Genomic DNA, 19106 nt, shown 5'->3' on the forward strand with positions numbered 1-19106 from the left:
ATTTTTTCGATGCACCGACTGCATTATTAACTTTATATCGTAAACATATTCTTAACTTCTTAATTTTGGATAAAAACACGTAACTAAAAAAAGAGGGATCTTGATTTTCTGTCAGAATGTTTGCCAAGTTCAATGCGTTTCTGCCATCATCAGTAGCCTGGAACCTAGAACCACAGCATTTTCTGTTTCGACGCCTGAAACAATCTCAAGAAAGGCACACTTGGTTGATATTTGGCATGCATGACACTAGATTAACCTGGTAGTATCTCCAGTCAGTGGACAGTAATTCTATAGCAATGAAATTGACCTAATTTTACCAACCGAGTAATAATTTATATGTAATAATCAGTAAATTTTAGATACCTGTCATCGTTGTAGCATTCTGTCCTCACTGGCACCCGTTATACGGCGTGCAATCCGAAACTACCCCGCTTTTTTAAGACCATTTTTGTTAGAAACTCAAGCGGCCCTATTTTAGCGGGTTCTACTGTATATTTACATATTAAAACCGCTCGTATTTCACGATTATTTTTCTCTTATCATATTCTTATACTTGTTCATACAATTTGGAAAATAACTGGAGTGATACAAATGTACGATAAACACAAACAAACAACAACAACAAACACGTGGACACAATATATTTAGCGTTTAAACTTTATTTATGGTAACATGTAGGATGTAAATTTAGAAGCTTTCCGATGCTCTTAAAGTAAAGTACTATAAATAGTGTCACATTAGTTGTCGTTATATATAGTGTTGTATAATATTTTAAATTCTGATGTAATTGTTACTTAATTTACACCCTTGTGTACATGACATGTTGTGTACATGCTGGTATCCTAGAGGTAGTATAGGTATCAAATATATCCGCAGAAGTTTTGCTATAAAATTAATTGATTGATTATCGATTGAATTTCAAATAAAATTACGAATAATTGGCTGAAGGGCCAAAACCTGTCATGGTTTCCCATTTTTTATATTTAGAAATGATGGCATAAGAAACTATTTATAAATAAAGATTATTTTTAATTGAATGGAATTCTAATAAACTAGCAAGAAACTTGACATCACAAGACTAGTAAACACAGACAAAATATGGGTAAGATTTTATTTATATATATATGAAAACTTCAATTACTTCATTACCAGTAGAATGATTGTAACTGATTTGGTAAGTATTTGTTATAATTGTTTTTATGATGATAAGTACTGTATGTATGTAATCCTGTCTTTAAACCAATTTTTAAAACAATTGTGCATTCATTAAGATTTGTGTGGACCATATTATGTTCCGGCTACGAAGTTAGCTTAAAGTTGATGTCTACAATGGGGAACATTTTCCATAAATTTTTCAAATATTAATAAGAAAAAAATAATCTATATTATACTGCTTCAAAATCGTAATCGATTACACTAAGCAGACGCGTTGTCTGAGAATAGCTGTTAAAAATATGTTAAGTGCAAATTTATAGACATAAGGTAAAAGCAAGTTTAAAACAAGTGAAAAAGAACTACAAGACTGAGAACAAAGCTGGCTTAGAACTGTTAAAAAGGATGCAGCTGCCCAGTAAAGAGGTCTAAACTGGGACTAGCTTGTAAGGACACGGGTACGAATACTTCTGGGGAAAAATGAATATATGAGTGATCTTGTGTCCTTGAATATAGTATTAGGAAGTTCAGGTTTCTAGTGGGTGTCGGATGGTGATGGTCGACCCTCACAAGAATCTGTGAAGGTTAACAGAGCTAATGTTGCGCCTCTGTTCTAGGGTTTGCCAATGAAGTTCACATATCATTTTAGATACACTACTGGTACTGGTGTCATTGTATACATATCTGGCAGCTGACCTTTAAATATATTCTATTTTGTAAAGCAGATATTTTTGCCAAGGATGCCAAACCGTTGAACAGTATTCTAACTAGGGCTTTACATAAGTTTTGTAGGCAGTTTCTTTGACCTTTTTATTTGAAGTTTTGACATTTCTTTTTATAAATCTGAGTGAAATATTTGCTTTTGCTCTTATTTTATTTATGTGATTGGTCCAGGACAGATCTTTACTAATTGTTACGCCTAAATATTTTGCAGCCTCAGCGGATTTTAGTTGTTGACCATGTAAATTATAGGGGAATGTTACTGGATGTTTCTTGCGGCTGATACTAAGGACTTCACAATTATCTGGGTTAAATTCCTTGGACCAATCAGATTTCCAGTTTTCAAGACTGTTGAGATCTTTTTGGAGGGTTTGGGCGTCTTGGGTTGATTTGATTGTTAGATATACATGTACTATTGTATCGTCTGCAAATAGCCTGACCTTGCCCTTAACACTATCAGGAAGGTCGTTTATGTAGGATCAGAAGAGGCAAGGTCCCAGGACCGAGCCTTGGGGGACACTAGAGAGAACAGGAAGGTTGTCAGAGTTTTGACCATCAACAAAGACCTGTTGGGTGCGACCATATAAAAATGACCTAGTCCATGAGATGACCTCTGAGCTAACACCTAGTCTGAGTAGTTTAAGGAGAAGTTTGTGATGGTCTACTTTATCAAATGCTTTGCTGAAGTCAATGACATCGGTCTGTTGGCCTTGCTCTAAATTGTCATAGACTTTCTGGGTGAAACTGATAAGCTGGGTTTCACAGCTATGTTTTGACCTGAAACCATGTTGGAAATTGCTGAGAATATCATGCTTGTCGTAGAAAGACATGATATTGCAGACAATTATATGCTCCATTAGCTTAGAGGCAATGCAGTTAAATGATATAGGCCTGTAGTTACTAGGCTTATATTTTGGGCCTTTCTTATAAACAGGGGCAATGACTGCGTGCTTCCTGTCATGAGAGACAGTACCAGATTTTAAGGAAATTTGGAAGATGTGTGTGAGAACTGGGGCAATTTCAGTATGAAGTTCTTTCAATAACTTTGGGGACAGTTGGTCGGGACCAGAGGCTTTGCTTGGGTTTAAACATTTGAGGAGTTTCTTTACTCCTTCCTCAGTTATGTTGACATTTGGCATTTTTGAATGGTTTTGTGGAGTAAGCAATTGTTTACATGATTGGTTTAGACTTAATGGTTGGGGGCGGGGGAAGACAGACTCAAATTGTCTATTTAGTATGTCTGCCTTCATATTAGGATCAATAAAGGTTTGACCATCACTCTTTAAAGGTGCTACTTCACAGTTTTCTGTTTTGTTTGATTTGATGAAAGAGTAGATTTTCTTACTCTTTCCTGGTTGTGAATCATCAGAGAAAATGACCTTGTCTAAATAATCAGTATGAGTTCCTTATTTCTTTTTGTATTTTACCTCTAAGCTTTTTTAATTTGCTAAGCAGGTCTAGGGAAGGGGTATTAGACTGTTTAATTTTTTAATACAGTCGATCACGTTTCCTTATTTGGCCAATGATGTGTGGATTTAACCAGGGTACCTTAGTTCTCTTTGAAGGGATATGGATTGAACTGAGGCGGGTTCTAATGATGTATATTATTTGGATATTCTGATAAAAAGTCGCTTGAAAAAAATGTTGATAATGTTCTCAACTGATTTAAATGAACATGTTTTATTTTGAAGTAATAAACTGCTATACAAATATATGTAATATTGGATCATGTATCTCACACATCACAACAACTTCCTTGATAATTATTTCGTGGTTTGTTGTTATGACATTCAACATCATTATTCATTGTATTACAGACATTCCATTATAGACCAATTCACTTTAAAGGAGCGACAATGACTGGTCTAAATATGAAAATAAAACCTTAGTAACTGATTGCATAAGTGAGCAGGGAGAACAGGGATTATAAAAACTAGTCATTACTTTTCAACGATGCTTACTTAATTAATTGCTTTAGATCTTTTTTTTAAAACATTTCTAAACATTTTCGGTTCTTCATTGTATTTGAAAAACTTATTCATATATTTTAGATACGCGATTCGGCAAAACAAGAAAACTTCAAAGGAATCGAGGTGAGTTCCAAAATATTATTGTATTCATACACATTTTTAGTTCGCCCGAGCACACTATTCTTAGAAGTGAACTTTTGTGATGGCAGTATGTTCGTCGCTTAAACATTATCTCTTTAAACATTTCAGTGCATTTTTGTCAAACTTCACTGGAATGATCATTGAGTCACCCCCTACAAGTCATAGGAGTAAAAATAAGCATTAAAATGAAATATTTAAAAATCCGTTTAACTCAATGCCCGAAGCACGTAGCATTTCCTTGTTGACATCTACAAAAGTTACATTGATTTATAATGCTACTTGATATCATGATTTGCGTATACTTATACAGAAAAAATATGTAAAAAAATCTTTTCCTAAACAGCAATACCTAGATTATATCTCTACAAGGTCCACTACAAAAATGATAAATTATGTCTGCCATGTTAAAATTGTAATATAGGCTTTCCACTTATATTTCAATACACATTTAAATCTTCTCGTAATTTGTGTGAAGAACTAACTTAGATATTTGGCATGTAGCGGAAATCTACAAATCAGCAATAGAGCTCAAGTAGAAAATGACGCACACATTATGACCGAAGAAATAACTTATGTATTGAACTATTGGATTGGGACCTTATTAAGCAATGTATCTCAGGCGAGCGATCCAGTGCGATCATGACCCTCTTAGCTTGTTAATTAGCGTATTTCCTCGTCAATATGGCTTTAAGCCAACATTATATCTGACGTATTTCACCACTAGCTACAACTAAAGGTCAGGCACCTGTCCGCATTAAAATCTTGTGACGAAATTCCTCGGATTTATTTAAAATCTTGATAAACGGGAAGAAATACAGTTGTACATGATACTCGTATACTGGCTAGAACTGAAAAGGAAACTAAATGCTAATCGCAAATAATATAACGTGTCACTTGATGATTTGAGTGAAAATAAAGACTCCACGTGTAATCAGTGAGGGGTTTAGTTTACATGCAGTTTGATGGTAACCACGTGACGAATGATGATTGAGTTTATTCTTCTTATCTTGGCATAACAAACAAATATGAGACATTTACATACTGAATGTTGTCTAAGTCTTAAATAATCAGAACACAGTCAGTTTCGAAAGAAATCATCCTTTTTCAGTAAATATCAGCTTTGAGCAAGTAGAAAGGAAACATTAATAATCCACACAATATTTATGCTCTATGTCGTATTGAGGACCGTGCTTAAATATCTCATAGTATTTGCGAGTACCGTAAGACTAGTTAAAATAAACATTTATTTTAAATTTCAGCAACATTTGAAACGTTATCCTGCAGTCGTCGATCAACTTCTCGGGAATCTCCTTGGAACCAGACGAGAACACAACCTAGTATTGAGTGCAACAGTAGAAAGAGTCATGTCCCTGGGAAAGCAGGTTATTTATTTTTTCTTTAGCTTACATCAGTTCTTTTGTACTTTATATTTTGATTTTATTAAGAGAAGTAACCGTGAATCATTGATGTTATACACCAAAATCATATCATTTTCATGATCTAAATAAGGGCTGATGATCCTGATGTGCAATATAATAGTTTTAAGTTCGATGTTAATACCAAAAAGACAAAAAACATGAAATACAAATAACGAGCAGGTTAGATATTCCAAGTAACACTGCGAATTTCAAAGATAGTTGTTTTTTGTCCCTTTGAAAACAACCATTGCAATATAAAAGGCGCATAATTTCGAAAAATGATTTTCTAATTCAAGCATGCTAGTGTTTTTTTCTGCCCAAATCAAAATAGTAAAATCCCACACCATGCATTCTCAAAATTCACAATTCTTTCTCTGTTCTTCTCATTTCCTCAATACTTCAAACGCCCATAATTATGTATGCAATTGTGTGTACATTTCAGAGTTTAGACGACTTGAGCAAATGGTATTGTGTAAAGTGTGTTTGGACAGAGATTCGTGCATGATCTTGTTTCCTTGTCGTCACATGGCAACATGCGAGTTTTGTACTAGTGTCTTGACGAGATGCGCAATATGTCGCGCTCCCATCAAGGAAAGGGTCAAAATTAATTACGACTGAAACAAACAATTTATTTTCGTTTGATCATGTTTTGCAATGTTTGAATAAGACATTGATATAATACCCGATGTTAAAAAGGATCACAAACTATCTCGTCATGAGCTATTTCCACTTCTGATATCGTGGCAACATCTTTCATTAAATAATCGCCTTCATTTACAACCTTTTTCTAAGTTTCTGCACAACTTCAACGTTACGTAAATTTGACAAGTCGCACGCTAATGAATTAAATAATTAAAATGTACAGTCAGCATCTAGATACATAGTCATTTGAAATGAAAACAAAATTGTGCCATCACTTTCTTAAGCAAAAATTTCCCCAAATAAAGTGTATCTTAATACTTTCCTGAAACCAAGTATTGTCAATGTTAACCAGGCGGTGATATATCTATTACCTATTATAGGTAAAATATATTACATCGGAAGAAAAATTAATTAAAAATAAGCAAAATACTTAAGTATGCATAAAATTAATGAAATTTGTATTTCGAGTTAAAGATATTCATTATTATCATTGCTTGAACCTGACGTATTATAATCTTAAAATATAACTCTTTTTATTTTTTAACAATTATAATATATAATTTATATAGACATTTCCGGGAAATAAACTTTCATAAAACTTTGTTAACTAAAATCATTTAAAATGAAGAAGGATAACTATTCAAAGGTCTTTTTAATAATAATAGTAAACTACCTTGTTACAATAAAATGTTTTTAAAGCTGTGTTCCTCCAGATGAGCAAGCTCAAGAAGATCAGCCTTGAGAAAAATGTGCTAAGATTTTTGAAAAAGGAAGTATTCATAATTTAAGAAAAAATAAAATTTTATGTGCAATGCAATAATTGATTTTCAGTATTTATCACGATATTTCTACGGACTGACGCAGTAGGGCTACTTACTGCATATTCTGACCTTTTTTGATAATTTTTGTAGATCTAAAGTTCCGTTTGCAATCCTGACAATATACTTTAAAATATGGAGACATGCTGCTCTACTATTCAAATTTTTGAAAGTGTCGTTTAAGAGCAGGTTTGGAAATACCGTCATGTATAAGTGAAGAACTAATGTCTATGATAATATTAGCGACTCTTTTAATGATATCACGGCTGTAAAGTGCTAACCGCAATCCTGAACCTGAGATGGCAAATAAACACGACAGAGAAGAGTCTGAAGGTGAAAACAAGTTAATGAATAATGACATAGATGGCAAAAGCCCGAGGGTCATTATTCATTCATGGCATATCATAACTTTCTGTCCCTTATCTGACTTGTATTAATGTATTTAACACACTTTTTGATAACTGAAATAGTACAGTGTATTTGCAATAATTTTCAACATTTCTGTCGTTAAAATCTTGTTTCTAGATAGTCACTTTAAACTTATAGCCTCTTAATTGAAGTCAACTCTGAATAAAACTTTTATTTTTCCTATTAGTTACGCTAAGTTTCATTTATAGAATCAATTCATCCTTCCTACAAAATTTACTTTTAACTTTAACCAAGCTTGTTTTGAAACTTATTTCATAAAACTGTGAGTATGTACAAGTATCTATACATAATTTAGTCAGACCATTTCACATGTTCGTTTTAAAGCACATGATCTATTGAAGCTGACTTAATAGCGGTTGTGTGGGGACTTGAAAAACAAGAAATACACATCATGTATGTATGTATATCATACCAAACTTTAATGATATCGAATTTTAATGAAAGATGTTGAAGAGATAATTCTTTTATAGCCAGTGTGAAAACTGAATTGGGAATACTAGACTAATATCATTACATGTAATTATTTGTATAAAGATAGGGGTGATTTCTTATAAAGTGTTCAGTGTTCATCATTTACCCCGAATTTTTGAACAAAGTGCATAATGTATTGTTGATATTTTAAAACGATCAGGAAATGATGTATCCTATGAGTGTAAAAATTCAAATCACAATCGAAATATTTCTTGCTCTGGGACACGATACACATAATTATTTTGAAAATGCAATAATTCAAATATACCATCGAAGTACTTATAAAATAGCACTTTTGTTCGGTAAGAACACTTGAGAAATCTCTCCCTACCATTATGTATAACGATAGCCAACAAATATAGCAACTATTGTTTTGTAATACGTACACGTTGTTATCCCTATTTTTAAAACACTGCACGTTTGGTTGTTACAGCATTGATTCTTAAGTTTACCTACGACAATTTGAATTAAACGAAAATTTAATACCAAGGAAACTAATGATATTGTAATGTCGTGCTTTTGTTCCATTCTATGCTCTACTTTTGAGTTTACGTCCGTTTATAGCGGGTCATAAAACCTGCAATTAGAATATAAAACTATCGATGAAAATTAATAATAATATGTTCGGTCGTTGGACCGAGAGTACCTGGGTATTTTCGAGCACACAACAAGCCTACCGGACACAATAACCTCAACAACGTGAGTGACAGAGATACCGATTTACACTTACAATTTATTTTGTTGAGGAAACCAGCAAATTCTATTTCTATAAAGTATGGCTTTTAAATACTACGCAGTTCGTTTCGTCGTAAATCTGGAATTCCAAATATAACGTGATTCTATCTAAGTCATTGTCATTTTGTCATGGCGGATAGGCTTAGACCGCACAATAAAGAGAAATGGAAAAAAGAACTGGAAGAAGCAGGATTTAGCCATTGCGGTAAGTTATAATTTTAAACATTTAGACTTTCAAATATCAATAAATGTAACAGAAGTTAATTATTCGCCTGTTAACACAACTGACGCCTTAAATTGTATTAAGTAATGTTCAACGTTAAGCGATGGACATTCAATGTTATTTACATATACGCACGCAGGGGAAGGGTGCAGAGGGGATCTCGGGTAATTTGAAATACGAGATAAGATTAAAAAGCAAAACACTACGCATAAAATTGTCAAAAATTTAGATTATAACTACTTCCAAACTAATTATTACAAATGAAAGAAGAATGTCCGATCCGCTCCTTCTATAGATCTCATCAGACAACCTTTAATACATAATATAGCACTGAACTCGAAGAAGTCCCTGTTAAGTTTGAAAAGAAAAGGTCTTTTAGGTTGCTGTCAGTAAACGGACAATTAAAATTCCCTTTTAATTAGTTTGAAAGAAATGAGTAAGTGCATGCGGTAATGTGGAATTGCCAATTTGTTGTCCTTTAAAATTTTTGGCAGTTTTTTTCTTCTTCTTAAAATTATACCATTTAACCACTGAAAGCCTTTATACTTATACCATCTTGCGTTGAATGTGGAAAAATAGCTCCAATGTCATAAAAACTACAGCAATGATTGTTTCCCAACATTATTCCAAACGTTATTTGAGTTCAATGAATAGAACATTTGTGAAGTTGATAACGTAATAAGGAAAGCAATAATGCACTTAATTAAATGTAATGATTATTTATTTGTAACATATTTAATCAGACGATATTATGCACAGATTATATTAAAAAGCATAAGCTTTAAAAATTTAGTTCACTGTAGAAAATATTTCTTCAAACTTCAACGCTTTATTTGGACAATAGTATTTACAAACTGTATATGTTGGAACACCATTTGTGAAATGGAAATAGCAATGAGCACATAAGGTCTATATGTGTTTGATATTAGTGATATATCGGGTAAACTTAAAATGGCGGACAGATCTCAGTAGCCCTTTCAAATGCAATTACTAATGCAAATAATACAGATTTTAGAGGCTCAGAAAAAAGCATTCTTAGGTTCAACAAGAAATATGTGTTTAGAGGTATTTATTGCTTCATTTAAGAATAAATCTGGCATCGTACGATGTATTTAATTTATGCATTTTAGCTTTTCTGAAAGTGCCCAGAGTTTAGCTTTTGATATCACATTGCGTCTGTCGTGCATCCGGCATTTTCTTAACTGTACCCTCATATACCAAAAGGCTAATATTGTTTAGACTGAGCGGGAATTATCCTGGAATAAAGTTCTGGAAAAGTTGTTCATATAATTCTATTCCATACTGAACAGTAGATGACATGGTAACCGAAAGAAAAGAAAACCTTTTAAAATGTTTTTATGTTTAAAAACGTGAAAACGTCTGAATGTCTTGTTCTCTTGAACCACAAGTGCTATAGCGTAGACATTAGCGTGAAACATTGCGTTGTGAACTTCTGTCAAGTTATGCTTCGCTCCGGGGTCATGCTGTTTTTAAATTCTGAGTAACCACTGAATCAACAAGTACAGGCGCGGAGCAATAACAACAACTGACTTTCCATACCAACACGTACGTGACTTCCATAGCAACCACTGACATAACATAGCAACCAATCAGCACCACAGCAATAATTGATTTGCTCATAGATATACTTTCCGTAGTAAGCAGGGTCCTTTATATCAGCAAGAGACTTCCATAGCAAACATAGTAAACAATAACTTTCCATTGCCTCTAGTTACTTATATATTTACTGTTTATTGAATATTTTTAGCAACCAGTGGAAATCCATAGCAACCAGTTACATTCCTTAGCAATTATTGTATTTCTCATTAGCAACCAGCGAATCATAGCAACCAGTGACTTTCTTTAGAAACTATTGGATTTCCATAGTACCCATGTCTTCCAGATATTTTCTTCATTCGGAATTAGAAGAAACATTTTATGGAACATAGAGATGTTGAAATTTTAAATAAGAGGCAGTTTATAACAGTTCTCGTGTATTTATGTCTGTCCGATTAATAATCAAATAATAAATGTTGTATTTAACAAAATACATTACTTGATTCGTCTCTGACTTCAGATGGAGAAAGAATAATTTGTTACAACTGTAACGTACGGCCACGCTCAGAGGAAGGAGAAAATCCAGCAAAGCTTCATGCAGAACTGTGTCCAGACTGCAAATACGTGAAAGATAATGACCTTGTAGCAAAGGTATAATTAAAATATTTACTTCAAAAGAAAAGAAAATCATTGCAACTTTTTACGAAATAAATAAACGCTATTCTTCATTACAGTAATTACAGATATTATGTTCAAGTTTTATTCTTTTTATTTACCAAAAATAAAAGATCGGAAGGCGAAAGAAGTAGATTACAGAAAGAAAACAACAGAAATGTTATAGTTTCTTGACTTCGTTAAATAAAAGTTAAACAATGTTAAAACTTTGTTACAGCATCTGAATGAAGAGATCGGATTAGAGGGCGCAAGGGTATCTGGTGCAGATGGCAACTGTGCAAGGAATGGTTTGTAATTGTGTTAACATAGAACGATTGAAGAGATATTTTTATAAAAACAAGCAACAACAAAAAGGAAGTTAAAGTGGAGGTTAAGTCTCAAAACTCTTGTTTTAGTCAATTACAATGTACATGAATAATGTGGCCTGTCATAAGCATCATGCATTAAGAAGAAAACACATGAATTCTACATGAATTACGATTGCTTTTAAATTGTTTATATATATTTATATGATATCCATTTTAAAACTAATGATATCACTGTATCACACATCATTGTAAACATTTTATCTTAAAGCTTTGTATAAAGTAATTCTCTATTATTTCTCTATTATATTTATGTAATGTCTGAATTTGTTTACAAGGTTTATGTTTTCTGCAAATAATACTAGGTAAATTATGATTCAATATGTTTCTTTTATCCGCCCCGATATATAGGATTTCAATTTAATGTGTTGTTCTGGTAGATTATACAATTGTTGTCAAAAGTGTAAAGGAATACACAATGATTGTCAACTTTGATCTAAATGGCAATACAAAACTGTTTTGTTTTCGTTACAGGGACAACTTCATTCACCGGCCTACCTGGAAACATTTTGCCGAACGTTGGAACGTTGCCGAATCCACGTCTTTTAGATACAAACCCACGGGACAGATCTAAACGTTATAAAGAACTGGAAAAGAAGGCAACATGTATGAATTGCTCCAATGAAGCTCCTCCATATATCTTCATTCCGTGCAGACATGTGTTTTGCCCTGAATGTGCCGACGGACAAAGTCAGTGCATGAAATGCGGTAAAGCTATTAAAAAGATCGAATGGTTCTATAGAGGATAAAACTGCCCAGACGTCCTTATCCTGTTTAAGCAGATATCTTTCTTTGAAAGTAAACATACATGTAGTTATTTGAACATTTGAACAATGTAATGGGTTTTTCGCATTTGTTTTGAAAAAATCAAACAACAACAGAAAAATCCACAAAATACCCCAACAAAACAAGACAAAAACAAGCAAAGCTACAAAGAAAATAATATCCAATTGAAGTCGTTTTTATAATATATATTTTTCATTCCATGCTACATGTATCTAAATTGATAGTGGCTGACAAACTAAATACATTTTTAAATCACGATATATGCCAACATGGTGGACTCATGAGTAGACAGGACATTTCATCAATGCAGGTAGAAAAAGAGGGAGAGGTCGATAGCACGTGTGTTTGCACGAAATAAAAAAGTTCAAGTTAATCAATCCTTGGTGATCAATGAGAGCACTGAACACATACATACTTTGTATCTTACACTGACGAGTGCTTGGTCTTTTTTTGAAACGAGATCGAATGAAGTTTCAAAATCACTTATAAAAAAACCTTGAGGTAAAAAAGTGAGAGAATTTTTTTTTTCATTTACGTAAGGAAAATCTAAGGTTAGTTAATTGTGGTGTTAAACGAATATAGATATTACATTTAATTGTACTGGACTTGTAACTAAATATTTTTGAATAAAGCTTGAGCTTGAAATTGTAGCTTGTTTGTTAATTGTTTACTAGTATTCCTGTGTGCGATATAAGTGTCAGTCATAAGAACAATGGTGAAAACTTCTTACAGTACAATACAAGGTTGCAGCTTTGTCTGTTAACCTTATATGGTTTACATTATGACAAAAACAGTACTTATGTCGATGGTAAATAAAATCTCAATATTCAGCGAAGTCGGATGGTGTATCTCGTTATGTTCTTGTAAATCCAGTGAAAGCGAAGATTTTTCAGGATCAAACTCAAGCACATGGTTGTTTAAACAATGGATACGTCTTCTTGTTAAGCTTACAAGAGCTAAACTGCTTAAAAAGGGAAACAATTTGACATGTCTCGTGTAAGTGGGTCTGGTTGATTTTATGTTAGTTTTCAAATTATTGGCAAAAAAAAAAACCGTTTCAACAGTGAAGGTCAATGTGACTTTGACTTTGGCTCTGTGACCCAAAACTAAAATAACGCAAAAGTATGCACTCAATCGTCGCACACATCTCATTCAGAATCTCATTGTCTATAATGACAGAATGACTTATTCTTAAGTCAGAAAACCATTTGGTTATAAATAAAAAAAACAAAAAACATTTCGGTTTTCAAACAGATTTCAGGTAGTCAGGCATCTCAAGCCCGATTTATTTCGTAGCAGAAAGATCCGAGTGCATCAGGTACAGATAGACACACATCTGTTAAAGTTTTAAAACGTTGTACATAGACACCACATTTCCTGGAAAAAGAAACTTAAAAAAACCTCCAAAAACACCAGGTTACATACTGTCTGAGGTGAAATATTTTTCAAGGAAGTGAAAACTATTGAAAAGACTATATTCAACGACAAATAAATTTTACTGATGGTATTCCAATTTGCATAGGAATAAGTAACATTTACAGTTAAGCTGCTACCTTACCATTTTCAAATTTTCAAGTCAACATCTGATAGAGATTTTGATACGACAAATTACTAATACAGACCAAATTCTGGCTGTTGTCTTTCCTAGTAGTACTATTATATTAGTAACCTTAATTCTAGCGTATGACTTGACAAGAAAAAAACCTTTAACAATAGTAAAATTATAACCAAAGTTGTATGTACCCTTTCGTACATAACTGTTCATTTTTACCATATATTTTCCCATTTTTCCCATTTTGTTTTTCAATAAGTAAAATTTAAATGAGTCCAAATGTATGTATGTTGATTATCAATTTATGTATACCTTGTTTATTTTATGTCTTAGAAAGCCATCACTTACAAAACTTAATAAATATTCTGTGTAGTATTTCATGTACATAAAAGTAGTTCTCTGTTTTTGATCATATAGACAGCAAGTCTATGTAACAGCTATTGACAGCATATATACACATATTTTAGAGGTGCTATTGATTCAGTACAATGCATAAAAAGACCTAAACCTACGCCAGCTTACATATATTTAACAATAAAAGGCTAAATCACATCCTATGACTCAAAATATCTCCCCATGCAGGTAAACAGAGTTGCCAGGATATACTGTATATATATTTCAACATTAAAATGGGACAAATTCACAAGTTTTGGTTAAACAACGGAATTACCGATAGTGTGCTTTGCATTGTTTCGTGGTTATACACTTGGTCAAAAATATGAGTTTTTCTGCAACCCAACATAGTGGTGTTGTAAACCTGAGTCTGTCAAGTTGATGCAGTTACATTCTCAACGTCATGATGTACAGCATTAAACGTATTGTGTACGTTCTATCGTTTACATTTCTACATGTCGCAAATTTGAAGTTATACATTTATAAATACAGTTTGCAATTTATCTAAGTTGCATGTTAACAGCTTTCATTTTATCAAATCGAGATAATCAAAATGCTTAATACCAGTGCAGTATATGTAACTCTCGGATCGACAAATTAGATTTTTACTAATCTGTTTAGTAGAACCGAAGTAGGCCCCTATGCATTGTCAAGTTTCAAAGGCTGGATTTTTGGCAACGAATAGCCTCTATAGTAGGCCATCTTAGTACGGTAGTGGTAGTCCCACTAAATACCGGTACCTAGTTTCAGTCGAATATCCTTCATAGTATAGAATGTATGACTTTTAAAAAACTTAAACCAATGCGGACACGGACACACACTCGATCGTATAAGCGCTTTAACCCTATATGCGACCAGTGCAGATCCGGATCAGCCTGCACATCCATGCAGTTTGGTCAGGACATCCACTGTTCTCTTTTCAGTCAGAAATTCTTTTATGGCTATAAAATAGAAACAGTGGAGATCCTGATCAGACTGCACGGATGTGCAGGCTGATCTGAATCTGTACTGGTCGCATATGCGTTAAAACACGTATCTATGGAGTAAAGGATTAATATTTTCCTAGAATAGTTCAGCTACAAAAAAACCTAGTAATTTAGTTTTGGACTCCACATGACCCAGTTTCTATAGGGATGCTAAGCATCTTGACCAAGTTTAATTATGATTGAACCATTACTGTGGCCTCTTAGAGTGTTAAAACACTAAAAGTTGAGGACATCAGACTTGCGAAGACAGACATTCACCGATCACAATAGCTTCGGTGAGATAGAAACTTACAACACTTAAACTTCTTATTTTATTTTAACATTAAATTTAACACAAAAAGTCATTAAAAAGGAGATTCTTCCTCCTCCTGCGGCCAAACCTGGACACCACTTCCACATTTATACCTGAAATAGAGGGCATTTTTATAATCTTTAACGTTAATTTAAATTGAACCAAAAAGATTCTAAGATTTGAGCTAGTGACTTAATTTTTGACCCCTCATGACCTAATTTCGAACATGTTCTATATTTCATAGAGATGAACATTTACACTAGGTTTCATGAAAAATAGGCAAAAAATATGGCCTCTAATGTGTTCACATTCTTTTCTGAGATTTGACCTAGTGACATAGTTTCTGACCGCACATGACCCAGTTTTGAACTTTGCCGAGTTTCAGCTATACATTATGACCAAGTTTCATGAAGAAACGACAACTATAGCTCACCATGAACACAAAGCTACAAAAAGAACTGACAAAAAAATTTAAGCTGGGTTACATGGTGTACACTCTCCTCAAGAGCCTGGATCGGAGCTTGAGTCGGGATAGGAGCTTGAGCCTTGATAGGAGCTCGAGCCTGGATAGAAGCTTGAGTCTAGATAGGAACTTTAGCCTAGATAGGAGCTTGAGCCTGGACTTTTTAAAAATTAATAATTAAGTAGCACAACTTAACAAAGATTTCCAAACATATATTTTGATAGATAATACAGTAGGTTGTTTTAAATTCTATTGGAAAAAAATGATACTGAATTATGTTTTTCGTTTTTGTTGAAAACACATTATTTTCTCAAAAATCTGCTAGTAGTATATCAAACTAATCTTGCAATTATGGTTGGGAATCACGTTATATGGAGACCACATGACATGGTGTCGCAGCAATTGATAATCTTTCAGATTCAGGTGTCCGCCTGAGAAATCTTTGTCAATATCTTTTGTTTAACAGAAAATATTTTGTTGAGAGCATGTACAGTATGCGTAACTGACAGGAATTGCAGTAGCCACCAATTAAATTATAAACAATATTGTACTTTTTAAGGAGAATCCATCAATTTTAAGTTTAAAGGAGCATAATGCTTTTGTGAGTTAAATTTCAATTACTGAATATACAGATCATACTTATCCTCTTGTTGTAGAAAATGGCTCTTTTTCGCAGTACTATTCTTCAGAAATTATTTTTTTATCCAAACATACTATACCTCCAATTATTACATTTGCGCTACATGAGCGCAATATATATATAGCGTATTTCGAAGATTTTCTTTCATGTCTTTAACAAATCAAATGCAAATTTTTACATCAGAATTCTACTTGATGTCATTGGAGTTAATACAAATAAAGTTTACAAATGCATAATGGACTTTAAGATACCATGTTACGCGGTCACCATATCAATGATTCCCCACCATGTCAATGATAAAATACGCATATTAAGATCACAGAAGTGCAATACCCCTCATGTTTGGTATGGCTTTCAGAAAAAACGATTTTTTTGGCCTCAGGTTCATTTAATGTTGAGGCAATCATTTATGAAATTCCACTCATAATGTCATTGTGCCCGAATACCTTTTTCGAAGACCGTGTCTCGACCGCCTTTGCATCGAAAATGAAAGTACACATGTATAAACGGATGTATTCGTACGGAGAATTTTCATTGGTCGTGTGGAAACCTTAGACTAATGAAAATACTCCGTACAAAAAAAATTAAAGGAAACCACTCTGCAGATCCATTACTTGCATTACGATTTTGAATTTGACATAAAATTATCGGGAAAACGATTTGTTATAGTTTTATAATAAGATGTTTTTATTGAACAGTTATTACAAATAATAATATAATTTGATTAAATTTATATGCGCAATACAAAAAAATATCCGTTCATCTCGAATAAACTGCCGTTTTAAAAACCGGTCAAAGTCTATAACCCGGGACCCGGATTCCATAGTTTTGTCAAATTCCCGCCTGTCAGGAATGGTCTTCTGTCTAAAGCCCCGTGTATGCCCGCCGCCCCCCCCCCCCCGGACGGGTAAAACATTGAGACTTGAGGCCATTACTCTGACAAAGGAATGCATTCAATAACCATTACTTTGGGGTTTAGTGTGGTATCAGTACCAGTACCGTTACTTGATTTTGAACAACTAATGCAGTACTCTACCATTACATGGACCAAGTAATGCAGTATCATTACCATTACTTTCAAGCATGAGACATTTTTTGTCAAGTTAAGATCTTGAAATGATTACTTCTAACCGTTGAGAGTGGTACAAAAGGTTGGCAGCTATGTAAGAAATTAAAGTTTTTATTGCTTTTAACTGCTTAGGGTTGTTTGCTTTTATTTGAAGATGCACAAATGTTGTGATTTTTGCTTGATTATCTGCCTTTATAGATCTTTATCTTTATAGATGACTCAAGATATTCCACTCTGTGGTTTAACACTGTGTGAAAACTCCAAAAAGGTGCTAATGTGCCAAATGGTCAAACAAAGGCAAATGTCAAATAGTAGTTTTATCTTGCATAAAGGGTTATGGTTGGTAGAAGGGCTTCATACATAGACGTAATGTTGCCCAAATATTTATGTGTAATGGGTTGTGAATGTTAGTTACAACTCATTTAGATACTCATAATTGAGTTGCATAGCAAATGCTTTGCACATAGATATTTATTGACGTACTGATGCCCAAATATTTATGTGTACGATGGGTTATTTATACTATAAGATGACTGTACGCTACAAAAGGTCTGATAAATTTGACAGTGTCAATAACTTCTTAAATGTGGCGACATTGCAGAGTTTTTAACGCGTCGGACTAGTAATCTAATGATCAATACTGGTTGTTCCACGAACGAATTCGAAAGTGTGTCTATAAGTTTATAGCTTCCTACACAATCGAACTAAAATAAATTCTTTATAAACCAACTACTTAAAACTATATACTACAAAAAAAACTTAGGATCTAGCTTTTTGTCGATGCTTTTACTGTTTCTTTTTTGTTGCCAACGGCATTTACGTTGCTTATACTAGTGAATACTCACATAAATCCTTTCTTTTTCATTACTGAAGATAATTACGTAAAAATTTATGCAGTTGATAAAAGTGTAAAACAGAAATTTTATTTGATAATTTATATTTCAGTACAACTGTTTATGTCTGACACTTGAACTTTTTCTTAACAATGGGTTAATCTATTTTTTACTTTTATAAAGTATTTCAGAATAACCCATGAACTTAATGTCAGACCGACAGGAAAATGAAAAATTATAAAAGGAGTTATGAGGCAGTTTGAGGGGAAAAACGTCAATGTGAGTGCATAAGTTTTTACGTAATTTTCTTCAGTCAACAATATCATTTATGTATACCAGGAACAACAGAGGCCCAAGAATAGATCCTTGAGGAACTTCTGCATCTACAGTTGACCAATTAGAATGAGCTCCTGGAAGAACGACACATTGACGTCTGTTAGAAAGATAATCAGAGAACCAGTTCAGCAATTTTTCATTTAATCCAGCATTTTTTAATTTATAGAGAAGACCATCATGCCATACCTTGTCGAAAGCTTAACTTATATGAAAAAATACTGTTTTTACTTCTAATCCGTCCTCGAGTGCCTTACAAAAGGTATTGTATAAATAAGTAAGCTGATTGACTGTTGAGTCTCCTGGTGTAAAGCCAGACTGTACAGAAGAAAGAAATTTGTTATCACGAAAATAAGTTAAAAATATACTTAAATATAATACGCTCAAGTACCTTTTCTGTACAACAAAGTAAAGATATTGGTCGATAATTGTTCGGTAATGAG

At 33.3% G+C, this 19106-nt stretch overlaps 2 protein-coding genes across 2 annotated transcripts in view; one reads left to right on the forward strand and one right to left on the reverse strand.

Moving 5' to 3' along the window:
- The window catches only part of LOC132745596 (E3 ubiquitin-protein ligase RNF4-like), a 41350-nt gene extending 40741 nt beyond the window's left edge, over nucleotides 1–609 (reverse strand). Inside the window, exon 1 of the mRNA XM_060734554.1 lies at nucleotides 364–609. The gene's annotated coding sequence lies outside the window, so the exon portion shown is untranslated. The remainder of the gene's footprint in view (nucleotides 1–363) is intronic.
- Nucleotides 610–8398: 7789 nt separating this feature from the next.
- LOC132745597 (baculoviral IAP repeat-containing protein 7-like) lies at nucleotides 8399–12750 on the forward strand. The gene is made up of 4 exons (XM_060734555.1): nucleotides 8399–8701; nucleotides 10797–10927; nucleotides 11169–11238; nucleotides 11791–12750. Exons 1-4 carry the CDS (start codon nucleotides 8626–8628, stop codon nucleotides 12063–12065), a joined length of 552 nt encoding a protein of 183 aa, XP_060590538.1. The 5' UTR covers nucleotides 8399–8625; the 3' UTR covers nucleotides 12066–12750.
- The last annotated feature ends 6356 nt before the right edge of the window (nucleotides 12751–19106 follow it).

The sequence above is a fragment of the Ruditapes philippinarum genome, unplaced genomic scaffold (genome assembly GCF_026571515.1).
Source record: "Ruditapes philippinarum isolate M1 unplaced genomic scaffold, ASM2657151v2 ctg2403_1_1_1_1, whole genome shotgun sequence".
Taxonomy (NCBI): domain Eukaryota; kingdom Metazoa; phylum Mollusca; class Bivalvia; order Venerida; family Veneridae; genus Ruditapes; species Ruditapes philippinarum.

Coding starts and splice junctions, on each gene's coding strand:
- LOC132745597 (XM_060734555.1), top strand. CDS start 8,626: ATGGCGGATAGGCTTAGACCGCACAATAAAGAGAAATGGAAAAAAGAA. Junction 8,702..10,796: donor AGCAGGATTTAGCCATTGCG/GTAAGTTATAAT, acceptor CTCTGACTTCAG/ATGGAGAAAGAATAATTTGT. Junction 10,928..11,168: donor ATAATGACCTTGTAGCAAAG/GTATAATTAAAA, acceptor ACTTTGTTACAG/CATCTGAATGAAGAGATCGG.